Source organism: Amblyomma mixtum, chromosome 3, assembly GCF_055824585.1.
Source record: "Amblyomma mixtum isolate Tamu chromosome 3, ASM5582458v1, whole genome shotgun sequence".
NCBI classification, from domain to species: domain Eukaryota; kingdom Metazoa; phylum Arthropoda; class Arachnida; order Ixodida; family Ixodidae; genus Amblyomma; species Amblyomma mixtum.
The window spans coordinates 203642055-203666577 of record NC_143014.1 but is presented as its reverse complement, the minus strand read 5'-3'; the positions used below and the strand labels follow the sequence as shown (position 1 = coordinate 203666577).

The 24523-nt window shown below is 44.6% G+C and overlaps 1 protein-coding gene across 1 annotated transcript in view; it reads right to left on the bottom strand.

Annotated features, from left to right (window-relative positions):
* Positions 1-24313, bottom strand: part of LOC149353348 (nose resistant to fluoxetine protein 6-like) — a 63285-nt gene extending 38972 nt beyond the window's left edge. Inside the window, exons 1-5 of the mRNA XM_089577331.1 lie at positions 24052-24313; positions 8204-8412; positions 4519-4639; positions 1164-1251; positions 696-790 (exon numbers count right to left, since the gene is read on the bottom strand). Coding sequence (XP_089433457.1) covers positions 696-790; positions 1164-1251; positions 4519-4639; positions 8204-8412; positions 24052-24313 — 775 coding nt within the window. The remainder of the gene's footprint in view (positions 1-695; positions 791-1163; positions 1252-4518; positions 4640-8203; positions 8413-24051) is intronic.
* Positions 24314-24523: the final 210 nt, after the last annotated feature.

Sequence of the window (24523 nt, the reverse complement as noted above, 5' to 3'; positions counted from 1 at the left end):
CCCATAGCCGGTATCAAGACCCGTACATTAGCAATGAATAGTTCATTTTTTCCCAATGCAATAACACTCTGGAATGCCCTACCTAACGACATAGTTTTATGCAACGATTCAAAATCTTTTCGTACAGAACTGGCCCGTCATCTTCAGAATAAGTGAATTCCTTGTCATTTTTTAACACGTGTTGATCACTGACTTTCATCTGTGCTCGCTGCCGCAAGCGATTTTTTTTTCTTTTGTATGCTTTCACTGCACATGTAAACCCTTTATCTTTTTTCTTTATTTTTTTTTCTCTTTAGCTTTTGAAGTTTGTTGTGTGTGTTCATTGTGCGTGTGTTTTTATGCTTCTTTTATATGAATTGTAGCCCCCTCCTTATGTAATGCCCTTGGGCCTTTAAGGATGAAATAAATGAAATGAAATGAAATAACGTCAGTGAGAGAAGCTTTAATTCTCCTGCACAAAATCTAAGCTATGTCACTTTTTTACATCTGTATCATGTTTCTTCTCAATCTTTATTTTATTCACGTTTATCTCTGTGTTATGAGTGATATTGTTACTAACTAGTGAAGACACCTGCCTGGCAAATGCGGGTTTGCACACATTAAATATATTATTTTACTAAGTGTGTCTATAACTGAAAAGAAATACTATAATAGCATAAAGTGTAACATTTTCTTATTCAGCACTTTCCACTCACGTTCATGTTTCTTGTGAGCGACTGGTCTCCTCATTAGCAACCACTCCACTGCGGTGGCAAGCACTACGAGCGATGCGAGGCAACATAGGAATGCCCTGTAAAATGACGTCACACAAGGACAAACCACGAATGAAATACTTTGTTAAGCATAGAAAGCAGATGTAAATCTGAAACACCGTTCAAGAGGAGGCATTATGTGAGATTTTGTTTTCAATGCGTGGCTGTTCGCAAAGAGCAAAAAGCTACGAAACATTAAAAAAATCTCCCCTTTCATAGCTGGTTATTTCTGGGAGGCGGATCCTCGTTTCGCTAAACACTTCAGTAAACTTATGAATATTAAACTAAGGTATATGCTGCACCAAATCGGTAAATATTACGCCATAAAACAACAAGAAGGATTTAATAACCATTACTGTTCTGTCCAGTCCGCAACTTCAGCTCTTGCTTCAAGAACTTTCAATAACTTACACCGTGCCAGCTTGTAGCTTGGTCATCTTTTTCGGGTCATTCGTGCGGCAGCCCTTCACCTCTGTTGTGATGCCGTACGAGGCAATAACTGAAGCAGAGAGGAGAAATAAAAAACAGAATGGCATACAATTCGCCTAAAAGCCGGCGAATTTTAAAAGCAAACCTCCTGAAGGACATCTCTGTTTTGCCGTCCCCATATTTGCCAAAATTAAAGTGACAGTGACATGCTAAAATAAAGCCCATGCTGTTTACCTACGACGTATATTGTTACGCGCAATAAAAGAGCCGGGTCAGCAGTTACCTTGCTTGTAAGTGTTAATGTTTCCCTAGCTAACTGGCAGTATTGTATCTAAGATGCAAAATTCCCTCAGAAACGGCGTCACTCTGTTTCGTTTCAAACACGGCGTTTAAAACTAAGCTGCGATTCGTTTTATTTGAAAAACTACGAGCGCTCATTTTTTTCCTCCCTCGTGTCACCTCAACAGCTTCAACTCAGCTTTTAATATCTTTTCCCTCTGAAATGTCCACGCTATCAACGCCTTGGAAAATACAGAGCAAGGAAAGGGCCTCATCGTAAAATGGCTACCTGGGCTAACTGCACGAAAGAATTCTTGTGAATAATTACAAACATCGAAAAACGAAGCAGTTTTCTATCTTCATAGTATGAATAATCCTCATAACACAACTTTTAGCACCGGGCAGCCAGCAGCGTGTGCGCGATTGTTTTATTTTTGTTTGTTTTTACTTTTAATGCAGGACGTAATGATATATTATGCGTCGATGTTATTGAGGCCCCACAACGAAGAAGACAGAGACACCTCATCATTGCGGTGCCTCAGTAACATGGATCCGAACCAACCCGCCCAACTTTCCATCCTCTTGATATATTGTGCTCGTGGTAACGTTGAAGCAAAGCGCACACACATAAACACCCCTAAAACTTAAAACTTATCTTGTTTTTCCAATTTTACGCCGCCATCTTAAGATGCAGTTTTAATGCGTTCTAATGTGTAAATATATCAGTTCTTTCAACTTATTCTTCTGTGCAATAAAAAGCTGCCTCTCATGTTTCTATCGCGCTAAGTTTGTCCAGATTGCTGGCATTATCTGAAGTCAGATTGTCAGTCAGTTTGTCAGATTGCTGGCATTATCGCCCTGAAAGCTGGGCAGGAGCGATATTCTGGCCGCTCTGGGCATTCTACACACATCGAGCACTGGCTGAAGTAGCACCGTAGAGCCTTGAGCACCGTGTCAAAGTAGACGTTTGCTTGAATGGCACTTAGTTTATACTGCATCACAAAAGCGGACTTTGTCGATGAAATTTCCAGAAAATATTTTTTTAATGATTCAACTTAAACTGGCATGCCCACCCAATATATGGATATCACATGGGAGTGAGATGATGCGAAATGCTCGTATGTGTCCCACCACTAGTCCGGAGCGTAGCCAGCAAGCTGTTGAGTTGAGCTGAAAATTGCAACAGCTGAAGGAGCATTGAGTTGTCTCACTAGGTGGGAATGATCGATGCAGCCCATTTCCTTCAATACTGGCGAAGAAGTGCATTATATTACAGGTGTAATTACTCATTTAAATCCACCCAAGCGCGGCCATGCGTCTACAAAAGAAAGCTACATAGCTTCCTCCAAAACTTCGCAGATGAAGAAAAATTCGGCCTAGTCCGGGTTTCGAACCTGGAATACCGCCTCACCGTAGCAGTCGCTCTACCGACTGAGCTAACTAGAAAGGCTAGTGCATGGTATAGCTAGAGCGAATTGGTCAACAGCTCAAAACGAGAGAAATGTTGGCTCAATATTTAGGGGAATGGATTGTATTAGATGGATTAGATTTAGTAATAAGGGAGCAATTACTCATTGACATCCACCCAAGTGCAGCCATACGGCTACAAAGTGAAGCTATGCAGCTTCCACGTTATAGCCGAGGGGGATATTCCCCTGAACATTGCACCAAAAAAAGTGCATTACGTTATTTAAATCAAGTCTCTAGACAATGTCCATAGATAACCTTCTACGCGTAGCCGAAAGCGCTACTAAGGGAACTTCTAGGTGCAATTATATTCGTATGCTCTGCACGTAAAAGTACACTTGCTAATTTCTTCAAAAAAGTACGTCGACCCGCGTTTCAGAGGGGCTGTTTGCGCAAAGTGCATGACCATCACACAAAGTATTTTCGCAAAATGCGAGACCATCACAGTGCTAAATTCAGGGCTCGACAGGTGCGACCGAGTACACTGTCATTGGTGTCTATGCCAATGGCATACATTGGTATGATATGTGGGCTTTGACGTCCTGAAAGTGGGCGTAGGCTATGAGGGTTGCCGCAGCGGTGGGCTTAATTTCTGCCGCTTCGGGTTCTTTAATGTGTCCTGGCATCACACACAGCACGAAAGTCTTGCATTTCTCCTCCATCAAAATACGGTCGCCACGTACTATGTTTCGGTAGCGCATGGCAAAACTCTGAAAGTTATACAACCTGAGATGATTCTTCGCCTTTAGTTATTATTCATTACTTGCTGCTCGTTCAGAAGGTCCTGTGTGGTTACCATTCGTTCGAGAAATTACGTACGGATCTGAACGGCACGCAGCTTGAGCTCATGCATTGACTCTGTCCAAATGCATCCAATATCCTGCACGGGCACATCCCACCGAGGTAATGCCAGTGTCCCGCTAAACGAGAAGCACTCGCTCGTGTCAGCGCTGAAGTGCTAAGAAGCATTTCTGGTTTGGTGCTAGTTTCTCCGGTTTTGTATAGTTCCGATAGCTTTCATGCGGCTTTAGATTATTTTGAACCCTTGTTTTCTTGACGGAAAAACTGATACATTTTTTATCTCGATTTGGGGTGTCGGCCTACCATTTGGCCATCCAAGCTCGACTCCTGCTATATTTGTTTGTTTGTTTGTTTGTTTGTTTGTTTGTTTGTTTGTTTGTTTGTTTGTTTGTTTGTTTGTTTGTTTGTTTGTTTGTTTGTTTGTTGGTTGGTTGGTTGGTTGGTTTGGGCAATACATAGAATTTTCTCCCGTGGGGCAGGACAAAATGAGATGATTAGTCTCCTGACGATGCCCTTGCCCCTCTGGGCGCAAACATAGCGAAAAAAACTAGACACAACACGATTAGCTTTTATTTTTTTCTATGTTGCAGTAAGTTAAGCTTGTTTTTTTTTCCGCCACCATCAATCCTTCTAAGAAACTAAAGCAATCGTTTTTTTTTTCCTGAGAATAAATACTAACCCTGAGGGAAACAAGCTACATCAGTCTCACGGTTGTGCGGCAGTTTAATTTAGTATCACGCCTTATCCTTCGACCGTACAGTGCTAAGAAGAAACGATCGGAAGGTCTTACGTTTCGTCGTGATGAACTGTATATCATTCGCTGAGCACGTAGACGGAGTACATATCCCGAGTCTCAGGTTTGGATTGCTAATCTCTTCGTTCGTCGTCCGGTTGACAAGGCTGTACGTATCCTGGAAAACATAGCATAACCTTTTTACATAGCTTGTAAATGTGAGAAAAAAAGGAAACAGCAATATATCCTTCGTTCACAAAAGTGCGAGTAAATAGAATCTGTTGTTTTGATCTCACAGGGAAAGGAACGACATCGGATGAGTGGCTTTTAAGAAAGAAAAGGATTTCAGGAGCCGTCGTCTGCTGACGAGCGCCGAAACAACCACTCTGAACTCCCAAAAAAGATTACTCCTAAGTCCACAAACAAATTATGTCTCGGTTGGGGAGCCATACTGATGGTTTGAATAGATAAGCGTGTCACTAGAAGACCGCTTCGAATGTGGACACTGTGAAATTCACTGCGATTTTGTGGAACATGCTTTTTGACTTCAAGTCGAACCGTCGTGCCGTTATTCAAGCGTAAGGCAGGGGTCTTAAAGTCAATTTTGCGAGCGTACATCGTTACTAATCATATATGCGCTGGAAGACGCCAAAACATCCTTCATTACTTATATTCAGCTGAGTCATTTTTATTAGCATATGAACATCTAAGGAGGAGTTAAGGCGGCGCGCGCTATTCGTTGCAGCAGAGGTGAACAAAACACACGAATAATGACAACATGATACTCTCGACGACGCAGCTATACGGGTAAGAGAATGCACATTTCATAGCGCCGCGCGTCAGTAATGTTCCCAGAAAATGTTTGTCGTTCTCTGATGGTGCGCAAAAGGAACTCACCTGGTTGCGCTACCGTTTACACAAGTATCTGAAAGGTCGAGACTTCAAACGGAACACGTCTCTAAGCCTTCGAAATACAAGTATTAATAATGCTTGCCATCACCAAAAAGTTCCGAGTTGTTCATGGGTCCTCCTAACCTCAATGAAAAATTAAGCTTTGTGAGTCACGACTGGAGACTTGCTTCAAAGCGCTGCCGCTAGTCGTTGAGACTGATACTGTCTTGTTAATATCGGCTGCAACATACTACTCCAGTGGCCTTCAAAGATAGGATCTAAGAGTACAAAAATGAGGGCTCACTCTATAGGCGGCATATCACCAGGCTTTATAAGACATGTGCGGCTTTGCTAGTTTCATTGTCATCAATTGCCTTGTCGCCTAGTCTAGTTGAACTTTTCGTAACGTTGTTATATGTAACGCCAGTCCATGGGATTGGAATTGTACCTGTTCTTGTTTAGTTCAGGAGTGGTCAAGTTAGATTAGGATAACTAAGCTGCAGCCACAAGGTGTTCGATGTGGCATGCAGTCAGACTTGTACGTAAGGCGTTACAAGTAATTGATTATTTGTAACAACCAACAATTTATTCGAATTTTGCAATGGATTTATTACTTTTTGTAAGATGTAACCTTCCAGGTAATCCAGTTAGTTTTTTCGGCAGACTGTTACATTTTTTTAGAACAAGTTGTACCCAGTGGTATAACTTCAAACGATCATTCTCGTTCATGTGTATTTCTGCTATGCTAATAAACGATGCCTGAAAAATAACGTAATAGTAATGGAATACTTTTTGTAATCATTAAATTGTTTTTGATTGCTTGAATTGACCACTGAAATCAGTTACATTTCAGGTGAAGCAATTGTGATTGTAATCGCTTACTTATTTTCTGTAAAGCGTATGACTGCATGCAATGCAACGCCACGTTTCCTGTGTTTCCTGCAGTGTCTCCTGCGCTGCCTCCGACTGGAATATCATGTCTGACTGCTGATTTGCAGAAGGATCTAGAGCACATTTGTCGAGTATGCTATGAGTTTTACTGCAAGACTGGCGGTATCTGAGCTGATTGGCACACGGCTTGAGTGGCGTCAGCACAGGAGTATACACAAGCGCATGAAAGACGCAGTTCAACGCTGACACAGAACTGGGATGTATAACATGAAGTGTTACAGGGGACAAGCTCAGAGAACTGGAAAGACACTGCAAGGCTAGTTGTATCTCAGCTGGTCGGTACATCGCTTGAATGGCGTCAGCACGGGTACAGCGATGTACCAAGCCAGCTCAGATACAATCAGTCTTGCAGTGTCTTCTCAGTTCTCTGAGCTTGTCCCCTGTCCCACTTCATGTTTTACATCCCAGTTCTGTGTCAGAGTTGTGCTTCGTCTTTCATGTGCTTGTGTCTATCCCCGTGCTGACACCACTCAAGTTGTACTGCGTAAGCAATAATGCCACTGTACGCGTCTAGGTTTCGCCACACTTGAGGATCATCATTCTGCCTTACACTGCTGGTTCTTCGCCACCTTGTGTGACGTACTTTCTCAAACAATATTTGCCAGCTGCAAACCAATCGGTGTCTGGCAGCTGTTTTTCTCAATCAGAACGCAGGACGCAGCACGTAAAAATATTGGACATGAACTACGTGGGTTCATTGCGTTTACAACACCATTTCTGCCCTCACATCTGCAGCAACAGTGGGCACTGCGAGCATGTAAATTTTCAGTGTTCTGGTGAACGCAATCATTCCGATCTGCATATTATACATGCGAGTGAGCTAAGTATGGACTTATTGCTACAAAGCAGCGCAGACAACCCGGCAAGAGAAAGAATACAGGACCGGCGCTTCTAGCGACTCAATTCTATAGAAGAAGAAACGGCTTTTGAAGCAGTTCATGGGAAACAGAAACAGATGACATGGCGTGCCACCAGGCTCTGAATAACTAGGAAAATCAGGTGGGCAGTTTAATCTCGCGCCTCTGAATTGTCACAGATGGACGATTGACACGCAGTCCTTGACCTTGTTTTCTGTGTGGGCTGTTTTTGTGACAGTCAACCGATCTGCACGACTCAGGAAACTAAACGCTCACCCATTCTCAAGAGGTCTGCGCTCTTGGCTGGAATGTCCTCATAGACTAGCTGGTAGCGGGCTGCAAATTTTAGTTTCTTTCTTTCTTTCTTTAGGCCATCACCAATAAACGAGTGCGATTTTTGCAGTTGTGCTCTTTCGCCTAGGGAAACATTCCATACAGGGATAATCTCTACAAAAAATGAACACTAACAAGCTTAAAAATATCACCTACTCTTTTTCATGAGAACAATACGTTGGCAAGTCCTCTCCTCCCCATTCCCCAACGTGCCAAGGATGAACTGCGCGGAGCTTACAGAAGAAAGTGAGTGAAAACTCGTGACTGGCTAGCAGCGTCAGTAAAATTTAGAAGACGGTCTACGGCGGGCAAGAAGTTTTTCCCTGAGCATCCTACCGAGTTTTATGTTAACTTTTACAGAGATAAATCGGGACGTTGGAGCTGAATAAAATTATTTCACTAAATAAAAATGGCGCATTTCGGACATAAATTGCGCGCAGTGATGTTGTCTTGTGTCTTGTAATCAGCAGTTAGATCGTTCATTTCGTCGTGAGCAATCAACGCCCAGCCGATCCATCGGTGCTGCCGCGAGAACGAAATTCTCAGTGGTATCGTAATAACGCCGGATTTTGAGAAAGTAGGTTACCCTGTATGGGTTCCATGCTCTACAATATGTTTCGCATTACCGCACGCACACCTTGATTGCTACGAAGCCTTTCTCTGCCGTGCACGTGCTGTTGGGCGCATGATAGAAAGCCGGCTGGGTTTACCGTGAGTTCGGCGGCCATCTTGTACCTCTCGACCAGCTGCCTGAGCAACAACATGGCGGGCTTGACGGAGAGCGAGCAATACTGGCCCTTGAAGCTGATACGGCCTTGGTCGTCGAGTACTCGCGTCTTGAGGCACTGTGAATACGAGCCAACGCTGACGAGACTCCCCTCCAGGATGTTGGCCGGCAGCAGGCCATTGGACAGCAGCACTGCGCGCAGAGGAGCACGTCGTGAAACGGGGTCGGCCACTGTGCTTTGACCCACAGCGACACATGTCTTCCAGCAGCCAAAATTTGTTTAACAAAACTCCATATGACTCGAAGATGGCGTATCATTTCCGCAGGCATTGAAGTAACAAATTACATCAGTCAAACATATCGGCCCATTGGGATGATACTTCTTAATTATTGCTTAAAAGGTAATTATTTAAACAAATACCAAGCAGACATAGCGAAATAGGCAGGGGGTGGTCACAATGTTAAAACCGAAAGCGGAGCCTCCTATACAAGTTTAATAAGGATACTGCGGCACTTGATTCAATGAGCATTAAAGCAATATGAAGTGCATCTCAATGAAAATATGAGGGGGAGTCAGACGCCCAAATTATATAGGCAGCAATAAATCTTACGCGGAGTAAAATTATGCTTTTATAAAAAACTATGATTTTGTTTAAGTATTTATTTCGTAACGCTGTTTCTCAATTTAAGATTACGATATTTCGAACCGCAGTGAGAAGAAAGAAGGGGATACTCTTTTGTTAGTTTTTATTTTCGACAGAGTAAACTACAAAGCGTGCAGTGCCTCCGCTAATTTTCAATGTTTTCAGGGGACGCAAGCCCTTCAGGGCAGTGATAGCAGCTCCAAACATTTTTTTATAACTTGGCGCAGGCGGAATAACTTTCGTCAATACTGACTGTAGGATCACACTGCCTGCATTATAACGTGACCTCTAACACCACACAAGAAACTCTTTGTTCCTTTTGTCTTTCCTGTCCCCGTGTTTTCCAGCCACAAGTCGCAAGGTGCTGGCGTCCGTGGCACACAGCGAGCAGCAGGTAAGGTTCACAGCGCGTTAGTAGCTCTAGCGCATGCACTGTACCCACTGCATCAGCCCGGTTCCTTGCTGATCAGCGAAGACATTAGGACTTTCTATCTGTTCATGAGAGCTGGTTGTTCAGCAAGCAAAAACTCGGCTTTGCTTGTTTGTGGACTTCACAAGAAACTCCCCCTGCGCGTTGCCATGTTCCTCACTGTACTGTCGTGCGCACCTGTGACAAGGTTGGAGCAATGGTAGCGAGAGACTTTTACACGTGTTTGCAAGTCCAGAGAGCTCGTATTTTGACTCTTGTTTCTAAACAATGCAAATAAGATAATCATAAACCTCAGAAGCGCATCCAGCTATAACACAACAAGCTGCTGCGTCGCTCAGTAAGACTAGTGAGACTTAGGATTCATTATTTAAGTAGTTATTTCACAATAATTATGAGATCCCGTTTAAAGCATTCGCGCCAGAGGTCAATCTGTGTGGCGAATGCTGTTATTTATAAAATAAGAACATGGCCGATGGTCTTGATATTTGCCTAGTAAAGTGATTCTTTCAATTCAAGTATCCAAGAAAACAAATGACGGAGAAGTACAACAAAAGTTTGTTTCGACAAAGAAACTAAAAAAAAAACGGAGGTCAGAACAGATGAGCCAGAACGTCTGCCTTCCTTTATATTCCAGGTGGTGACCGGACGCGCTTCGTTGCAGCGCGACCTGTATGTGTTGTCTACCACAACAGTAATCATTAAGGCTTACTCTGATATTATCGTTATAATCACCAGCGCCTAATTTTTAGTCCGCCATTACTTACCGAAAAAAGGTTAGTACTGCGCGAATGCGACAGCACAGGAGAACGAGGAACACTAACGACAACTCAGGCGCAGACTTCCAACTGTTTATTCGAGACCGAAAAGCAAACTCTATGTAGGGGATGAACCTATGCGCATAACCATCACTGTCATTCACACAAGATCTGATTAAAATCTCGACCACATTGATCAAATTTTCTGTTTCAGAAAGGCCGATAAACCAGAGAGCATTCAGTCAGCGTGTCCCCAGAAACTCCATGTCAAGAAAACGATTAAAAACTAGTAAAGAACCTAACAATCAGCCTGAGTAAAGAGCATGAAAAATACTCAAAGTAACAATGCAGTTGTCCCTACAGACACCAAGAGTAAAAAAAAGTTTGGAAACGCGATAAAAACATGGTGTAACATATGGAGAAACCGTCGTGAGAGCATGGAAACAACAAACAACAAGAGTAAAGGTAAAAATTAAAACCAGGTAAAGGAATTTAATGGAGTATGGAAAAACAACTATTACATGGAAGGCAACGAAGAACAAGTGTAAAGGTGAGAATAAAAGCAGATAAAACTAACAATAGGGGAGGTCATCTGGCACATCATTGTAAGAACCGTGAAGGGAAGGGTAAGGGAAGAAAAAAGTGCCTTGCACCCCTGTTTTGCGCAACACTACTTCATTGTTTAACTCAAGAGATAAGGCGGAAAGGGAAGTCGTCGAAGCCTACCACATCGTAAAAAAATGATGAAAGATGTGTCAGCACTCCGTCTATTTCGCTTTCACTGTGCGAAATCACGTTTTTAGTAGACCACCTATAATTGTTTCACTTGTGTCCCTAAGATGTACTTCAAGGCCAGAAATGTAGTTTTATCTGTTTTGATGCTCACCTTTGCACTTGTCCTTCGTTTCTTTCCATGTCATAGTTGTTTTTCCATACCCCAATCCATTCTTTTACCTGATTTTAATTTTTGCCTTTACTCTTGTTGTTTGTTGTTTCCGTCTCTCATGTCGGTTTTTACATATGTCACACGATGTTTTTATCGCGTTTTCATACTTTTTTTACTCTTGCTGTCTTGCTGTCTGTAGTCTGCATTGTCACTTCGACTATTTTTCATGCTCTTTACTCAGGCTGATTGTTAGGTTCCTTACTAGTTTTTAATCGTTTTCTTGACATGGAGTTTCTGGCGACATGCTGACTGAATGCTCTCTGGTTTATCGGCCTTTCTGCAACGCAAAATTTGATCAATTTGTTCTAGATTTTAATAAGAACCTGTGCGAATGACAGTGATGGTTATGCGCATAGGTTCATCCCCTATATAGCGTTTGCTTTCCGGTCTCGAATAAACCGCTGGAAGTCTGCGCCTGTGTTGTCGTTTTTGTTCCTCGTTCTCCAGTCCTGTCCCATTCGCGCAGTACTAACCTTTTTTTCTGCAATGAACCAACTAGTCCGCAAGAACGTTCTACTTCATAACTCTCCGTTCACCCGAGTACTGTTTAACGAATTCCACGGAATTAATTTTCATTAGAGCAGATGAGGTGCATTCATTCCTAACGGCGAGCAGCCGAAAGAAATGCGGAAATGCTTCCGAGGGTTTTGCTCTTCTTACTTCACCCGCAAAGGTTACGACGTTTGTACATAATCTAAAATAGTCTATCTGCCCCGCCGCGGTGGCTCAGTGGTTACGGCGCTCGGCTGCTGACCCGAAAAACGCGGGTTCGATCCCGGCCGCGGCGGCTGAATTTCGATGAAGGCGAAATTCTAGAGGCCCGTGTGCTGTGCGATGTCAGTGCACGTTAAAGAACCCCAGGTGGTCGAAATTTCCGGAGCCCTTCACTACGGCGTTCTCATAGCCTGAGTTGCTTCGGGACGTTAAACCCTAATAAACCAAGCCAAACCAAAATAGTCTATCTAAAGCCTTTCCTTGTCTCCTCCCAACCCCGTCTCCGATTTTCCTCATCCCTTCTCCGGCCCGACCACGCTGTCCAAGCCCAACAGCCATCAGTGGAGGATTCAAAAACCAACGATTCAATATTTGTCGCAAACCTTGAGAGAACTGCAGTGCTGTCGCTGTTCTGAAGGTCACAAATGCAGTTCTCATCGTAAGGAGTCGCGCATCATGCAGCGTTCGATATTCTCGTGTATACCGCATGTTTCGCCTCTCCCGTATGGCCTGGAGCAGCGAGCAACGCAGCGCGAGTGAGACAGGGTCCCGTGGCACGTGGGCCACTCAGTGACTTGTACTGGAGGGCGTTGCTGTGCGCGCGGCAAAGAAGCACAGTTTTCTAAAGGCACACGGGATGGCCAAAACCTTTTGAGTCACGGTTCCGTCGGTAATGGCGTTTTCGATACTTATGTGATAACTAATATGGCAATTACTAACGGCCAACTACAAATGAGTGTAGTAGTGAAAATGATAAGTATTAGAAATAAGGTGACCAGTGTAATAGTTGACGTGATTCACCTGTTTTCTGATGTCTTCTAACACTAGTATTACTGTGGCGCAAAAGCCATCTTTATATCTGACCAAGCCCGTCTTTAAACTTTAGTGGCGGGCTTCGCTGAAACACCCAATGCACGTCGCAGAGATAGAGGCAGTCATTCTACAGGGTTGCATCCTTTCTAAAATTTTAGAAATCGCCTTTTTCACAAGACCCAAGATTGCCCAATACACTGAATTCACTTGAGATCGCAAGAAGTGTCGTAAAACTAGCCGCAATGTCCTGCAAGAATCGATGGTTGCGCAAGCCAGCCTTCAGTCACTTCCTTTTTCCGTTCCGATGTCTTGCTCATAAAAAGATACCAGCTCAGGCGTGGCGTCAGTCGTATGGCGATGTAGGAAAGTTACGTTTAGATGCCCAGTCGACACCGGTGCACGCTTACGTAAATGGGTGGTCTCTGCGCCCAGGGCAACGGAGGATGTCGTCGTTCAAACTCGTTTTTCTAGATTGCGAAACATTCAGCATTACAAGTAAGATGCTTCTTTCCTTGTGGATATCTACTCAAGGGTATGCTGATAAAACCGTGAGGTAACGCTTCGTGGAAAGTCAAGCCCTTTTGAGAATTGGTTTGGTTTGGTTTGTGGGGTTTAACGTCCCAAAGCGACTAAGGCTATGAGAGACGCCGTAGTGAAGGGCTCCGGAAATTTCGACCACCTGGGGTTCTTTAACGTGCACTGACATCGCACAGTACACGGGCCTCTAGAATTTATCCTCCAAAGAAATTCTAGCCGCCGCGGCCGGGATCGAACCCGCGTCTTTTGGGTCAGCAGCCGAGCACCATAGCCACTGAGCCACCGCGGCGGCTCTTTTGAGAATTCTGCTGAACTTCATGGCTGCTTGGTCACATACTTTGAATTTAAGAGAAATAAAGGGAGAATCTGAGTATTGGCCATAGTTTCCTCATATGTAAAAAACATTTTTAGTACTCTTCAATATAGTTTAGGAAGAACTTCTATTTGAGCTAGATGGTCCATTGTACTCGAGAAAGGAAAAACAGTAGCGCCGAAAAACAAACGCACAGCTGAAGAACGACGTAGGACTCGATGGAGTGGATGCGCTGATGAGGGCTACAAGTAGCACCGTCACCAAGCCAGGCAAGGATCCCATTGCAAAAGTCGTGTCATATTTTAGACAGAAAAGTCTCCGGCTTCTACAAGCTGACAAGGATGGCGGCTTTGTGGTGCTGTCGGAGGAGGAGTTCTTAAGAAGAGCAGGAGAGGCGATTGCCAAGAACTTCAACATTTTAAAGGCCAGTGAGACGAGAGTGAAAGGCAAGGCGGCCATGATGTACAGGGACTTGGAGCTGAACAGGTTGGCTAACGGCACTGTTAGCAGTAAGAGCAATGCTCTCACTGTATTTTTTATTGCCAAAACGCACAAATCGTCGGTGCCGTTTAGAAAAGTAGTAAGTGCAAACGGTACATGGCAGCATATTCTGAGCAAATACTTGCAGAAGCACCTAAATTCTCTTCATAATCATGATCCGTTTGCTATAAAAAGCTCAGTTGATGTTGTTAGCTATCTTCAGGAAAATTCTTCCATTGGATATATGTGTTCAATATATGTGGAGGACCTGTATTACTCCGTGCCTTATGATCCATTGTTTACCTCTGTAAGAGATTCCATAGAAGGTACCGGGGCAATAAAGTTCCAGAACGCCTCAGGCGTGTCGGTAGCGAATTTTTTAGAATGCTGAATTTTACCTTACAGTTACGTTGGTATCTTTTAACAAGAGTTTTTATCGACAAAAGAAAGGGGTCTGCATCGGTTCTTGCGTAGCCCCGGTGCTTACCAGCATATTTTTAGCCTATATTGACCGCGCCCTAGAACGAAGTTTCACAGGGAAGGGGGTACGAAATGTGTTCAGATACGTGGACGATTTTTTTTATGATTTTTAAAAAACTGAACGACGTGACCTACACCGATACTGTAAGCAGTGTTTTAGAGATATTTAAAGAGAATGGGAGAGGACTAGTTTTCACGCATGAGATGCCCTTGCAGGGATGTTTACAGTTTTCAGACCTGAAGCTTACTTTTGGAGAACATGTATGTTGGCAGTATGCCCCTCGAGCTAGAAAGGAGCTGCTACCGTATGCATCGGCTCATTCTAAGACAGGTAAACTCGCTATTGCTAATCTTTCCCTCGAATCTGCACTCGTGAAGTCGTGTCAGCATGGTATGCAAGGGAGCTGTGATACTCAAGTGGATCGATTGGTGGGGGCCGTGTTCCCAAGCTCGGTAATCACAGGTGTTGCTGAAGCCCTCCTACATAAAGTAAAGGGCGCCATGTTTAAGCGGCCATCAGAGCGAAGGAAGCAAGATGCGAAACCTGAAGTTGTTCCGTATGTACAAATGATTGCCCACAACGTAAAAAAGGTGGCAAACAGACATGGCGTGCCTGTCGTCTTTTCGGCTCCACGGAAGCTTGCACAGATGCGTGCACGCGTAGCGAGCGATGGGAAGAGGAACGGCTGCGGTATAAAACATGGGAAGCACTTTGTGAAGTGCAGCACCGGCTTGGTCTATGAGATACCGCTGACCTGCGTGAAGGCCTATGTGGTCCAAACAGGCAGGTGCATCGATGACCGTGCAGCGGAGCACGCACGCTCGCTCAAAGAAGTAGGAGGTGCGCATCTACCCAAACACTGCGCAGAGTGCAAGGTGTGTCACCGAGCGGCAGAACATACGGCGGGGGAAAATTTGTGAGCACTGCAAAAAGTGTGAACCACGACTTGAGGGGATAAAGATTCTGGGCAGGAGCGGTGATAGTAAGGCACGGGAGGTTTTGGAGGCGTACGACATAAGAAAAAGAGGAAAACGTTGTGTCAGCGAACCTGTGAACCTTTTTAAAGCTGAGATTTCATATCTTAAACGGTTCTGTTGATCGCACATGAGGTTTCTTCCAGCGCATGCCTAGGTTTCTGTACCTTTGCTCGCTTTTCAGAGATTAAAGTGACATGAAGTGAGCTCTTGCCCTACGTCGTTCTTCAGCTGTGTGTGTGTTTTTCGGCGCTACTGTTTTTCCTCTCTCGAGTACTCTTCAAGATGTTTACGCAAGGAACATGGATTATTGTGATCCTGGGAATGACTGCCAAACACAGCTGTTGTGTGGTGCCCTGCACCACACAACACGATGTTGCAGCGTTTCTGCCGAGTACGGCTCTAACAGAATATAATGGACAAGGCCCGTGCGAAGTGCAACCTGCTGCGGTTAGCCTGAACTAAGGGACTAAGGGACTGTCAGCTATCTGTTGTGTGCCTCACATGTCTTGTCCGGGTACATTTTGTCCTCCTTATTTCAGCTCGTGTTTGCAATCTAACTAAGGCTGCTGTTTTTTTTATCTTAACGTTACGCCCATAGCTGGCTGCGCTGTTCTTATACTCTTTGCCAGTCTCCAATTTCTTGTAACTTCCGGCCCTGTTTAGGTAAGCAGTGGCAGGATCACTCCGCAATCTACTTTCTTTCAGGAAAATTTATGAAACCTTCACCCACTTCCAGTATAACACTTACTTCAGGCTGTTATTCCTTTCACGGAGGGTTGGCGGTTACTTTAATTTTATTCACATTAAATTGTAAACGGACCCTTGTCCACTACCTGTTCAAACCGTCACTCATGCACTGAAATTCATCCCTGCTGTTACTTAGAAGAACGATATGATCAGCAAATTGGATATACTTCCCTTCTCAATAACTCCAAAACCTGCTTCATTCCAGCTACCTCCCTGGCTACTTTCTGTCGATATACAGTCAGAGCAAAGCTCAAAGTATGCATTTTTGTTTGACACCCTTAGTGATAGGTTTTTCGCATTGCTAATAGATAAGGAACTTTGCATTCTGCAGTCCTGGCAGGTATTTTCTATCATATTAACCTATGCTTCTTCAATCTTACTTGCGCGATGCTTGTATTAGCACGCATTTCAAGGTTAAATTAATAGTTTTCATTGCCTTAAGAGTATAGTCCTCCTTCGGCGGAAACGCCGATTGCTGTCTGCGAGTCCGAACTATCCTCACACCGATCCACTTTCACCAGCCAGAAGGATCCACCCAAAGGCCACCACACACTTCAGAACACCCCCACCCAACACCACCCTCCATAAGCCTCGCCCCACTTAGGCAGCAACAGAACGAAATAGCGACGGTGAGATTAAATATATCAAACGGTGAAAGGAGGCGAAATGCTAGAAGCCCGTGGGCTGTGCGATGTCAGTGCATGTTAGAGAACTCCAGGTGGTCTAAATTATCCAAAGCCCTCTACTATGGCGTCCTTCAAAGCCGTAGTCGCTTTGGGACGTTAAACCCCATAAACCGAAATCAACTTCAAAGACGTAGCTTCAAGGCTGTCATTGGGAAAGTGAAAATGTAAAAGCGAAATGTAAAACCAATACTGCCAACGCAAATTGGTCGCATCACAACGTATGATCGCCTGTCAGTTTTTGTAACATACGAAGCCCACTACTAGGTGCGTTTTCTGAGCATGTAGTGGACACCTCTTCGTCGTGGTTGGTGATATGAGTGTCAGTTATTCTCCACTACCCTTTCCGAAACCTAGCCCTTTTCGTAGGTTAACTGTTGCGTAGTGTTGCACTGACGCTATTATAGATTAATTTAGTAAACATCTTGTACGCAGCAGAGCATGGGCTAATAGGTCTACTGCCTTCTTATATATAAGTCTTAAGTGAACATTCTTCGATGCTTCGGGCACACTTGAGGCCATGAAGCATTTATATACAGCGTTTCAAACTTTCTGAGTAGAGTATCATTGAGGTCTTTCAGCAGGTCTACGTTCGATTGGTCTTTTACTCACCGTAGTTCTCTTAACTGCTCGAAAAGCTTGCTGTACCTTTTAAGTTACGATCACAATTATTAATTCTTCATGTTAATATTTCTACAAATACGTTCTGGGTTTATTTATTTTGTCTATTAATTGACAAATTCTCAAGCCCGAGGGAGTTGCAGAGAAATAGGGTTAAAAGTAAAGAGAAGCAAGAAGTACAAGCAATGATAAAAGATTAACAAAGTGCTTCACTGATCGTATTCTTCGGACGTGTGAAGTCTAAGATGGAGGCGATGGCTGCGAGAAGGCCATTTCAGTCGTTGCATGTTTTCAGCTTAAATGAATCGCTTTTGTTGTCAGTTTGGGAGCGCGTCGCTAATGCTGCGCAATGAGGCTTGAAGATTAATGACACATATGAAAGAGTCTTAAAGAATAAGCTGCTCTTCTTCTTTCACTGAATTAACGTATTAAATTTTGGGAAAGCATAAAAGCAAGCGTATTTACAGCAGTACAAGAGAACGGATCGATTAAGAGCTTTACTGCTGCGCTGATGCAGGCCTGACGATGGTAATACATTGACTGATGCAGAAATATGGGTGAGCTCGCTCATATTGACCTTAAAAACAGAACGCGGAAGAGGCACGAACAGAGGAAACGTGTGGAGGTACAGGTGCTCACCAGAGCCTGTCCCCTCAGCACGTTTTCTACGACTGTGTATATTTTCGCGCTTTTGTTTTGTGACGAAAATGATAATTCTGCTCGACAAAGCAGGCTACATATTTTGGATAGACTGAAGGTTGTCGGTTAAGGTAGCTTGACCAGAGTCCCAAATGCAGACTTGCGACACTGCAGACCATATTTTACCGCAGGGTAAAGCCAGCTATGTAAGATGAAAAGCTACGCCTCATCTAACCGAGTATTGGAGTAGCGCTGTTAAAAACGTAAGATTCGTGTGCCGCATTAGATTACTTGTGACGAAAATGGAGGAAGACGGTTAGTTTGGATGCTGTGCAACTTAGTAAAAAGTTTTTCTGTTATCTTGAAATTAAATATTTAATCGGATCTGCGCTATTGCTTTTGATCCAGTGCAAACAAATGAGAGGATCTGTTCCGGCAACAGGCACATCTATTCTCGTGGCCGTCATGTGCGCGTTGGCCTTGAACCTGTTCCCACCCAGACTGTATAAGCCTGCGCTTCCCTCTCGGCCGTTGTGCAGCTCAACGGACGCTGTTTGCGACCTCACCCTCCGCAGTTGATCAGTGGCTGTACCGCGCTCAGCATCCGAGCACGAATTCGCGGCTCATTTTCTCCGTTACTCCAACCGCAGTTTGGCGTCGGCGAAATACAAAATCTGGCCGGTTCTGAGCTTCCCGTGCACGTTAAATGCAACCATACGGTACGGGCGAATTCGGATCCCTCTGTTACTGCGTTCTTCGCAGCCAGGGTGTACCTTCAGCGCGCAAAGCTTTCTTGATAAATTCATTGATAGCGTGCGATCTCAGCCCCTGCTTCTGCCTTCGACCTCGATGGGCACTGGAAGTGTTTCCCTGCGAGCTAGGCTCAAGGTCGCTGAATTCTCGGCCGCGAGCAGGTGTTTCGCGCCATATATGCGAAATAGATCACCGTCAGTCTCGTTCCAGTGGTGTCGGAACAAAAGCGCCAGCGCGGCGGTTGGCGCAATGCCCGGTTGTCGGTTGGGGGCACAGCGGCTTTCAACGCTGCCATCACGTGGGGGATGTGCGCCCAGATACGGGGCCCCGCGCCACACAAAGGAGGAAAATGGCATCTTAAGAGCCACCGGGAAGAGTAAAAACAAACATACAAACAAGATGCGCGAAGCCCTTGTAGGTCAAGGAAAGTGCAGGGGGTAAATATGTGCTGCCACGCGAAAGCCGCCAGGATCACCAATAGATTCCATAAAGTAAATGGACGGAGGACACCACTTCGCTGCTCGCTGTCGGTTTTCCTCTTCGTTTGTCCCATCGGTGCGGTCGCATTTGCGGAACAATGGCGAAAACGAAACGCGAGTTCAAAGTTAGACTGCTTATCCCTTAGGAGCCTTTACAAGCAAATTCTGCATGGGCGCGCCACACAAGAGCTGCGCGAGCCTGTTCCGATGCAATGTATACGTCTGAGGCCGGTACATACTGCTGAAACGTTCTTGAAGCTAATTGTCGTGCATTCCTGCATTCCAGTCGGTGTGTTCTATCGCTTTTCCTGGATACACGAAACCATTACGTCATTTTTTATTTGAATGACAACGAAGTTTCCAACGCACGTTGTGTACCTGAACGGGGCATCACATGCTGCCCCTTCATATCTGCGGCGGTTCAACGTGCTTTTAGTTGTTGTTGTTGTTGCCTTTGAAGGAATGGCACATACCCACGGTTGCGGATGGGCCAGAGTTTGGTGCAGGCTCAAGAAGAAAAATTCGCCCACACTTAGCTAAAACGGTTCAGAAATAAATATTTAAAAATTAGGGAAGGTGAGAAATGAATATTTAAATATTTTGGGGTGATAGGTATCGAAAGCGAAGGAACAAACATGCAGGAAAAAGCAAATTTTGAGAGAAAAGAGAACAAAAAGAAGCGTTAACGCGTAAAACCCCCGGTTTCCATTATAGAAGTATGAAGAAACTCACATGCCGGCTTTAGGGCATGCCCTTCGACGATTGCACTGAAGGAATGGAGAACGGAAGTAGTAAACGGCAGCCCTAATCGAGCGAGGGAAATTCACAAATACGTAATTCTCCGGGATGCAAACCGCCGGCAGGAGAGGATTTAATGACCTAAGCAACTGCATACCTTTTTTTTATTCTTTATTTTGCCCGAGAGTGGTTATTAGTCTCATATTTAGGGCATACAGTGCGTAGTCAGTAAGAATGTTATGATTTCTCATATCCGACACTTCAGAGCACTATGCGTTTGTTTCTGTGTCCGCTCAGATCTCGCGAAGCTACTTATATTCAAGGAATCTCCAGGAAAGCCGGTTGGTGGCGGATATCTAGAGCATCGAAAAAGAGTCTTTTCGCGACTCTTTTTATTAAGTCACATTGATTCCTTTGGCTCTGAATTGAACGCGGCAACGGGGAATTCTCCAATGCATTGCAAGTTTACAACATGTGCAGTCGTAGTCAACGTACGCACTACACAGCTGCGTCCATTTTTATCGGGAAGCACTCGTAGCTACTAAAAATGCTTTGTTTGAATCGTTAAGTAGCAATTATAACTAAATGCAGCTATAACTAAATGCAGTTATAACTAAAAAGCAGTTGTAAATAAATAAATAAAACTAAATAACATCGAATGAGCATCATATCCCTAATAGAACTTGTAGGTGGGCTGGATGGCTCATAGTTTAAGGAAGCTTAATAGCGCATACACAAGACATGCACGAAAGGGAGAAAAAAAAGCACGCGAGATGTGCGTCAGGCCGAAGTAATTCATTTTCTAACTACTTTACTTGCCGACCACGCGTGTCGATCTGCAGCATTTTATGCAGACGCGAATTTAAACCATTACAACAAAGAGCTGCTGCAGACAGCGGTCAATCCCGTTCGGTTCTGGGGCACGTAGAGCGCCAGTGCGCATGCGCTGAACATTCGGATGCGGTACCGACATACACACCGTGCTGCGCACAGCGACGAGAATAATGTCTGATTTAGCTCCTTTTTTTTTGTCATCAAGTAACTCTGCTTCCATCTTTAAGGCTGATTACTAAACAACAAAATTACATGTAGCTTGCCTGCCATATTCGTCTCCTGAAAGGTAAAAATGTCGCAGTTTTCTGCAATGTGTGAAGCTGGGCCTTTGTCAGCAAAGTTGTTGCACGAACGAGCACATAACTGCGCACACTAAGCTTTTTCAGTTTAAAGAGATTGAGTACAACAAAAAGAAAGAAGGTTAAGTGGAATACAGCGGGAAGGGAGCATGAAGAAAAGGTGGTTCCTGTCACTTTGCATTCTGTTCTTGATAAAAGATAGCACGAAGACACCCAACACCACTGCACAAAGATATCACATGTGAGGGAAATTACGCAAAAATTGCCTGGAGGTAATACTGCTGTGACGAAAGATCAGGACCCTGTATTTGTACGTAGAGTTTAGGACTGATAACCATACCTGTAAAGTTCTGCCGGATAACAGATGCCAGACTGGAAAAGAGCGACCAGAACCAGTCCTAAGCTTTATCAAAACGAGTTTCCGACTTGAAAAGGATTTAGGAAACATTATATTGTTTCATACTGGTATCCTCAACATGTCTGGAAGAATGGACGTGTGTGATATACAAATCAAATTTGCTTTATGCGCTTACTGGCGTGATGCGTTTAGCGCTTTCTTTTTCGCGCTCCCGCCCCCCGCCCCGCATTCTTTTTTTTTCAATTACCTCTTTTGTTAGCATACCTTCTTACCGCCAGCGCACTTCCTTCCTGAAGTATTACTGATTACGTTCTTTACTGGGTATAGGAGGTTAGTTTAGCAGAAACTCATGCGTATATTAGATCCTTCTCGTTAAACTCGCGGGTCTGCCTATGGCGTTCATTTAATTGAAGTACAATTAAACATTACGCATAAGAGGTCAGAAGATAACAGATCATTCGTTGCGCAGTTTTAGAGCAAAAGATACAAAGGTACTTGTGGTCGCGTGTGTGTTTTTGTGTTTGAGCGGGTGAGCGAGTGAGGGAAAAGACAAAACATGACGCCACAGCTGACTTTTTAAAAATACGTTCCGACCACCGCGCCGATTCCATTATTTACCAGAACTATCAGAACTGAGCAGCACTTTTGCGGCAGGGTGGCTCCATCTACTGAACAAGGAAAGAACGAAAACGAGAACCGAGCCGCCGAATGGTTGTGGCGCGCTTCGTCACATTTCCGCGCTGTTATCCTCCGGCTCGAACAATCCCAAAAGAAAATTCCGCCTTCGTGTCGTTAGTTCTGTAAGTTCACCGTTTCGTGCAGTTATAGTGTGTAATGGCCCAGGTGTAATTACTAAAATAATCTTAGTGCGCAACCGTCCAAACATTTACTGGGCGCCTTCAACGCTGGTGTAAGAAGAGTGGTAAGCAATATAAGAAGGAACAAACTTTATGCACGAAAATTGCGAATTTTGTAGTTAGTTCTGTACTGAATTTGAGGATGACTTTTGGATCTTATACCAAAAGGGGAAAACTAGCTACAAAAGACAAAAACCAGTGCTTGTCGCCCATAATTATGAAGTAAGAAATAAATGAATACTCAAACCTTGTTTCCTCTCAAATTCCTCACGATTTTACGTTACTCAGATTGTGTCAGAAATTTTTACATTCGATAAGAGGGGACAAATGATGCTTAGACAGTACCGCTAATGAAAAGAGTACAGTCACCTAAGGTGGACTATTGACAGTGTTTCATTTCAGTCATTTTACTCATTCTCAATTTTCCATGCACAGCAAACTAGAAGTTCATGGACAAAAGGGGCATTGTATGTGACTAGGTCCCTAGCCTATCACGTGTTCCCCGTGCCTTTTTCCTTCCTTTCTTCGCAGTAGCCGCAAGATCTAACAGAAAAACGGGAAGGACGGGCTAACGCTGCAATCAAACTGCAATAAGGTTTAAATGGTTAACCTGCAAAACTATGCCTTCGGCTCCAGACCACATCCCATATCTGAACACGTCAGAACTAAGGTGCAAAAAAAAACCTAACGGATGAGGCCATACTTCCGTGCACGGAGCTCCTCGTCCCAAATTCTAGCCGCTTTTGTAATTTGGCACACTAAACTCAAATTGTGCTGTGTGTCCTACAGCCGGCGTCAGATGATCGGGAGGCGAGTTAATGATGCTCTGTGAGAGAGGTCCCTTTGGATCGTCCTAAGCGGCGGCAAATCATGAATTGTTCTTAAGCACGCTAACAGTATTCTGCCTTCAGAGCTTCAATGGTTGACGCCAAATGTGGCTTCCACGATGTTGCGTGCTTTACTGAGAAAGCACAAAGCAGTGAACCATGCGCCCCACACAAGAGGACATATCAGCAGTGGGCGAACCCCGTGATGGTGTGATGACGCAATTCGCACTCATTTCCCGCTGGTACTTGTTGCTGTAAGAACGCGCGTTTTCACGCCAACACGGGCAAATAAAGTTGACGATTCATATTCCTTCGTGTCCATTGAGCCATCGTACGTGCGCATAAGTAAATTCATTATTTTCGCTTTGGTTATTTCCATGCTAAGTTTCTGACTATTATTGCCACATATAGCCCACCAGGGCAGCAAAGAGCCCCTAGAAAATATTTTAGTTATTATGGAAAGAAAAAGGACGGGTTCACATTTACTCGTTAGATATGGGTGGTGCTAGGCTCACGAGAAGGGCTGTGCAAAGCGGGCCAGAGGAACGTATCTTGAAAACTTGGTTACGTCACTTCATGCTTGGTCAGCAGCTATGGCATTCGGATAATGAGCTCAGCGGAGGTCAAGTTACGATGGATGCAATATGCAGGAATTCTCTAGCACTGAGATTCCAACCAGGTTTCGCAGTTAGCCAGGGGTATTTCGCTATCAGTAGCATCATACCTTGGAGCGAGCTTTGGGACGTGAAAATAGTAATTACAAGTACGCCTCGTTGAGATGCCGCTAGAGCAGCGAAGCGAAACAAAACTTTTCGAGAACAACGGAGTTCGTACGATAAGATAGCCAAAAAAGCCCGCCTTGTTGAGCGGCATCACAAGCCAACGCCTGCAGCGTGCACCACTCACTTCTGAGAACCCAGGGTTCGTGCTTTCTTATCGCCAGGAAGGCCTTGAACAGGCTTGCGGTGCAGGCGGTGCTCACGTTGGTGCTGCCCACCAGTTCGGACACAGCCGGCATCACCCTCGGCACTAACGAGTGGATGAGTCGCTCGACGTCGTCCATCATGTTCTTCGAGGCTGTCGCGGCGTTGGACGCCGGCCCCGCGTACGAACTCGCTGCGGAGCCCACGAGGAGCACGCAAAGCAGAGCGCAGAGCGCGGCGGCCATCATGGAGGCGGTCTGCAGGAGAAAGGAACTGTCCAGAGCGGACAACGCCGAAAATCTTTCGCCGCCGTCGGAATGACTCGGCCTGCTGCGATGAGGCAGGAAAGCAACCATCAAGAAGAAAAGGTTGAATGCCCGTACGCGCAGCGTAGGGTATGTTATTGGCGGCTTAAAACAAGAGGAAGGCGTCTCCTGGGGTGCTGAGCCTTTTTC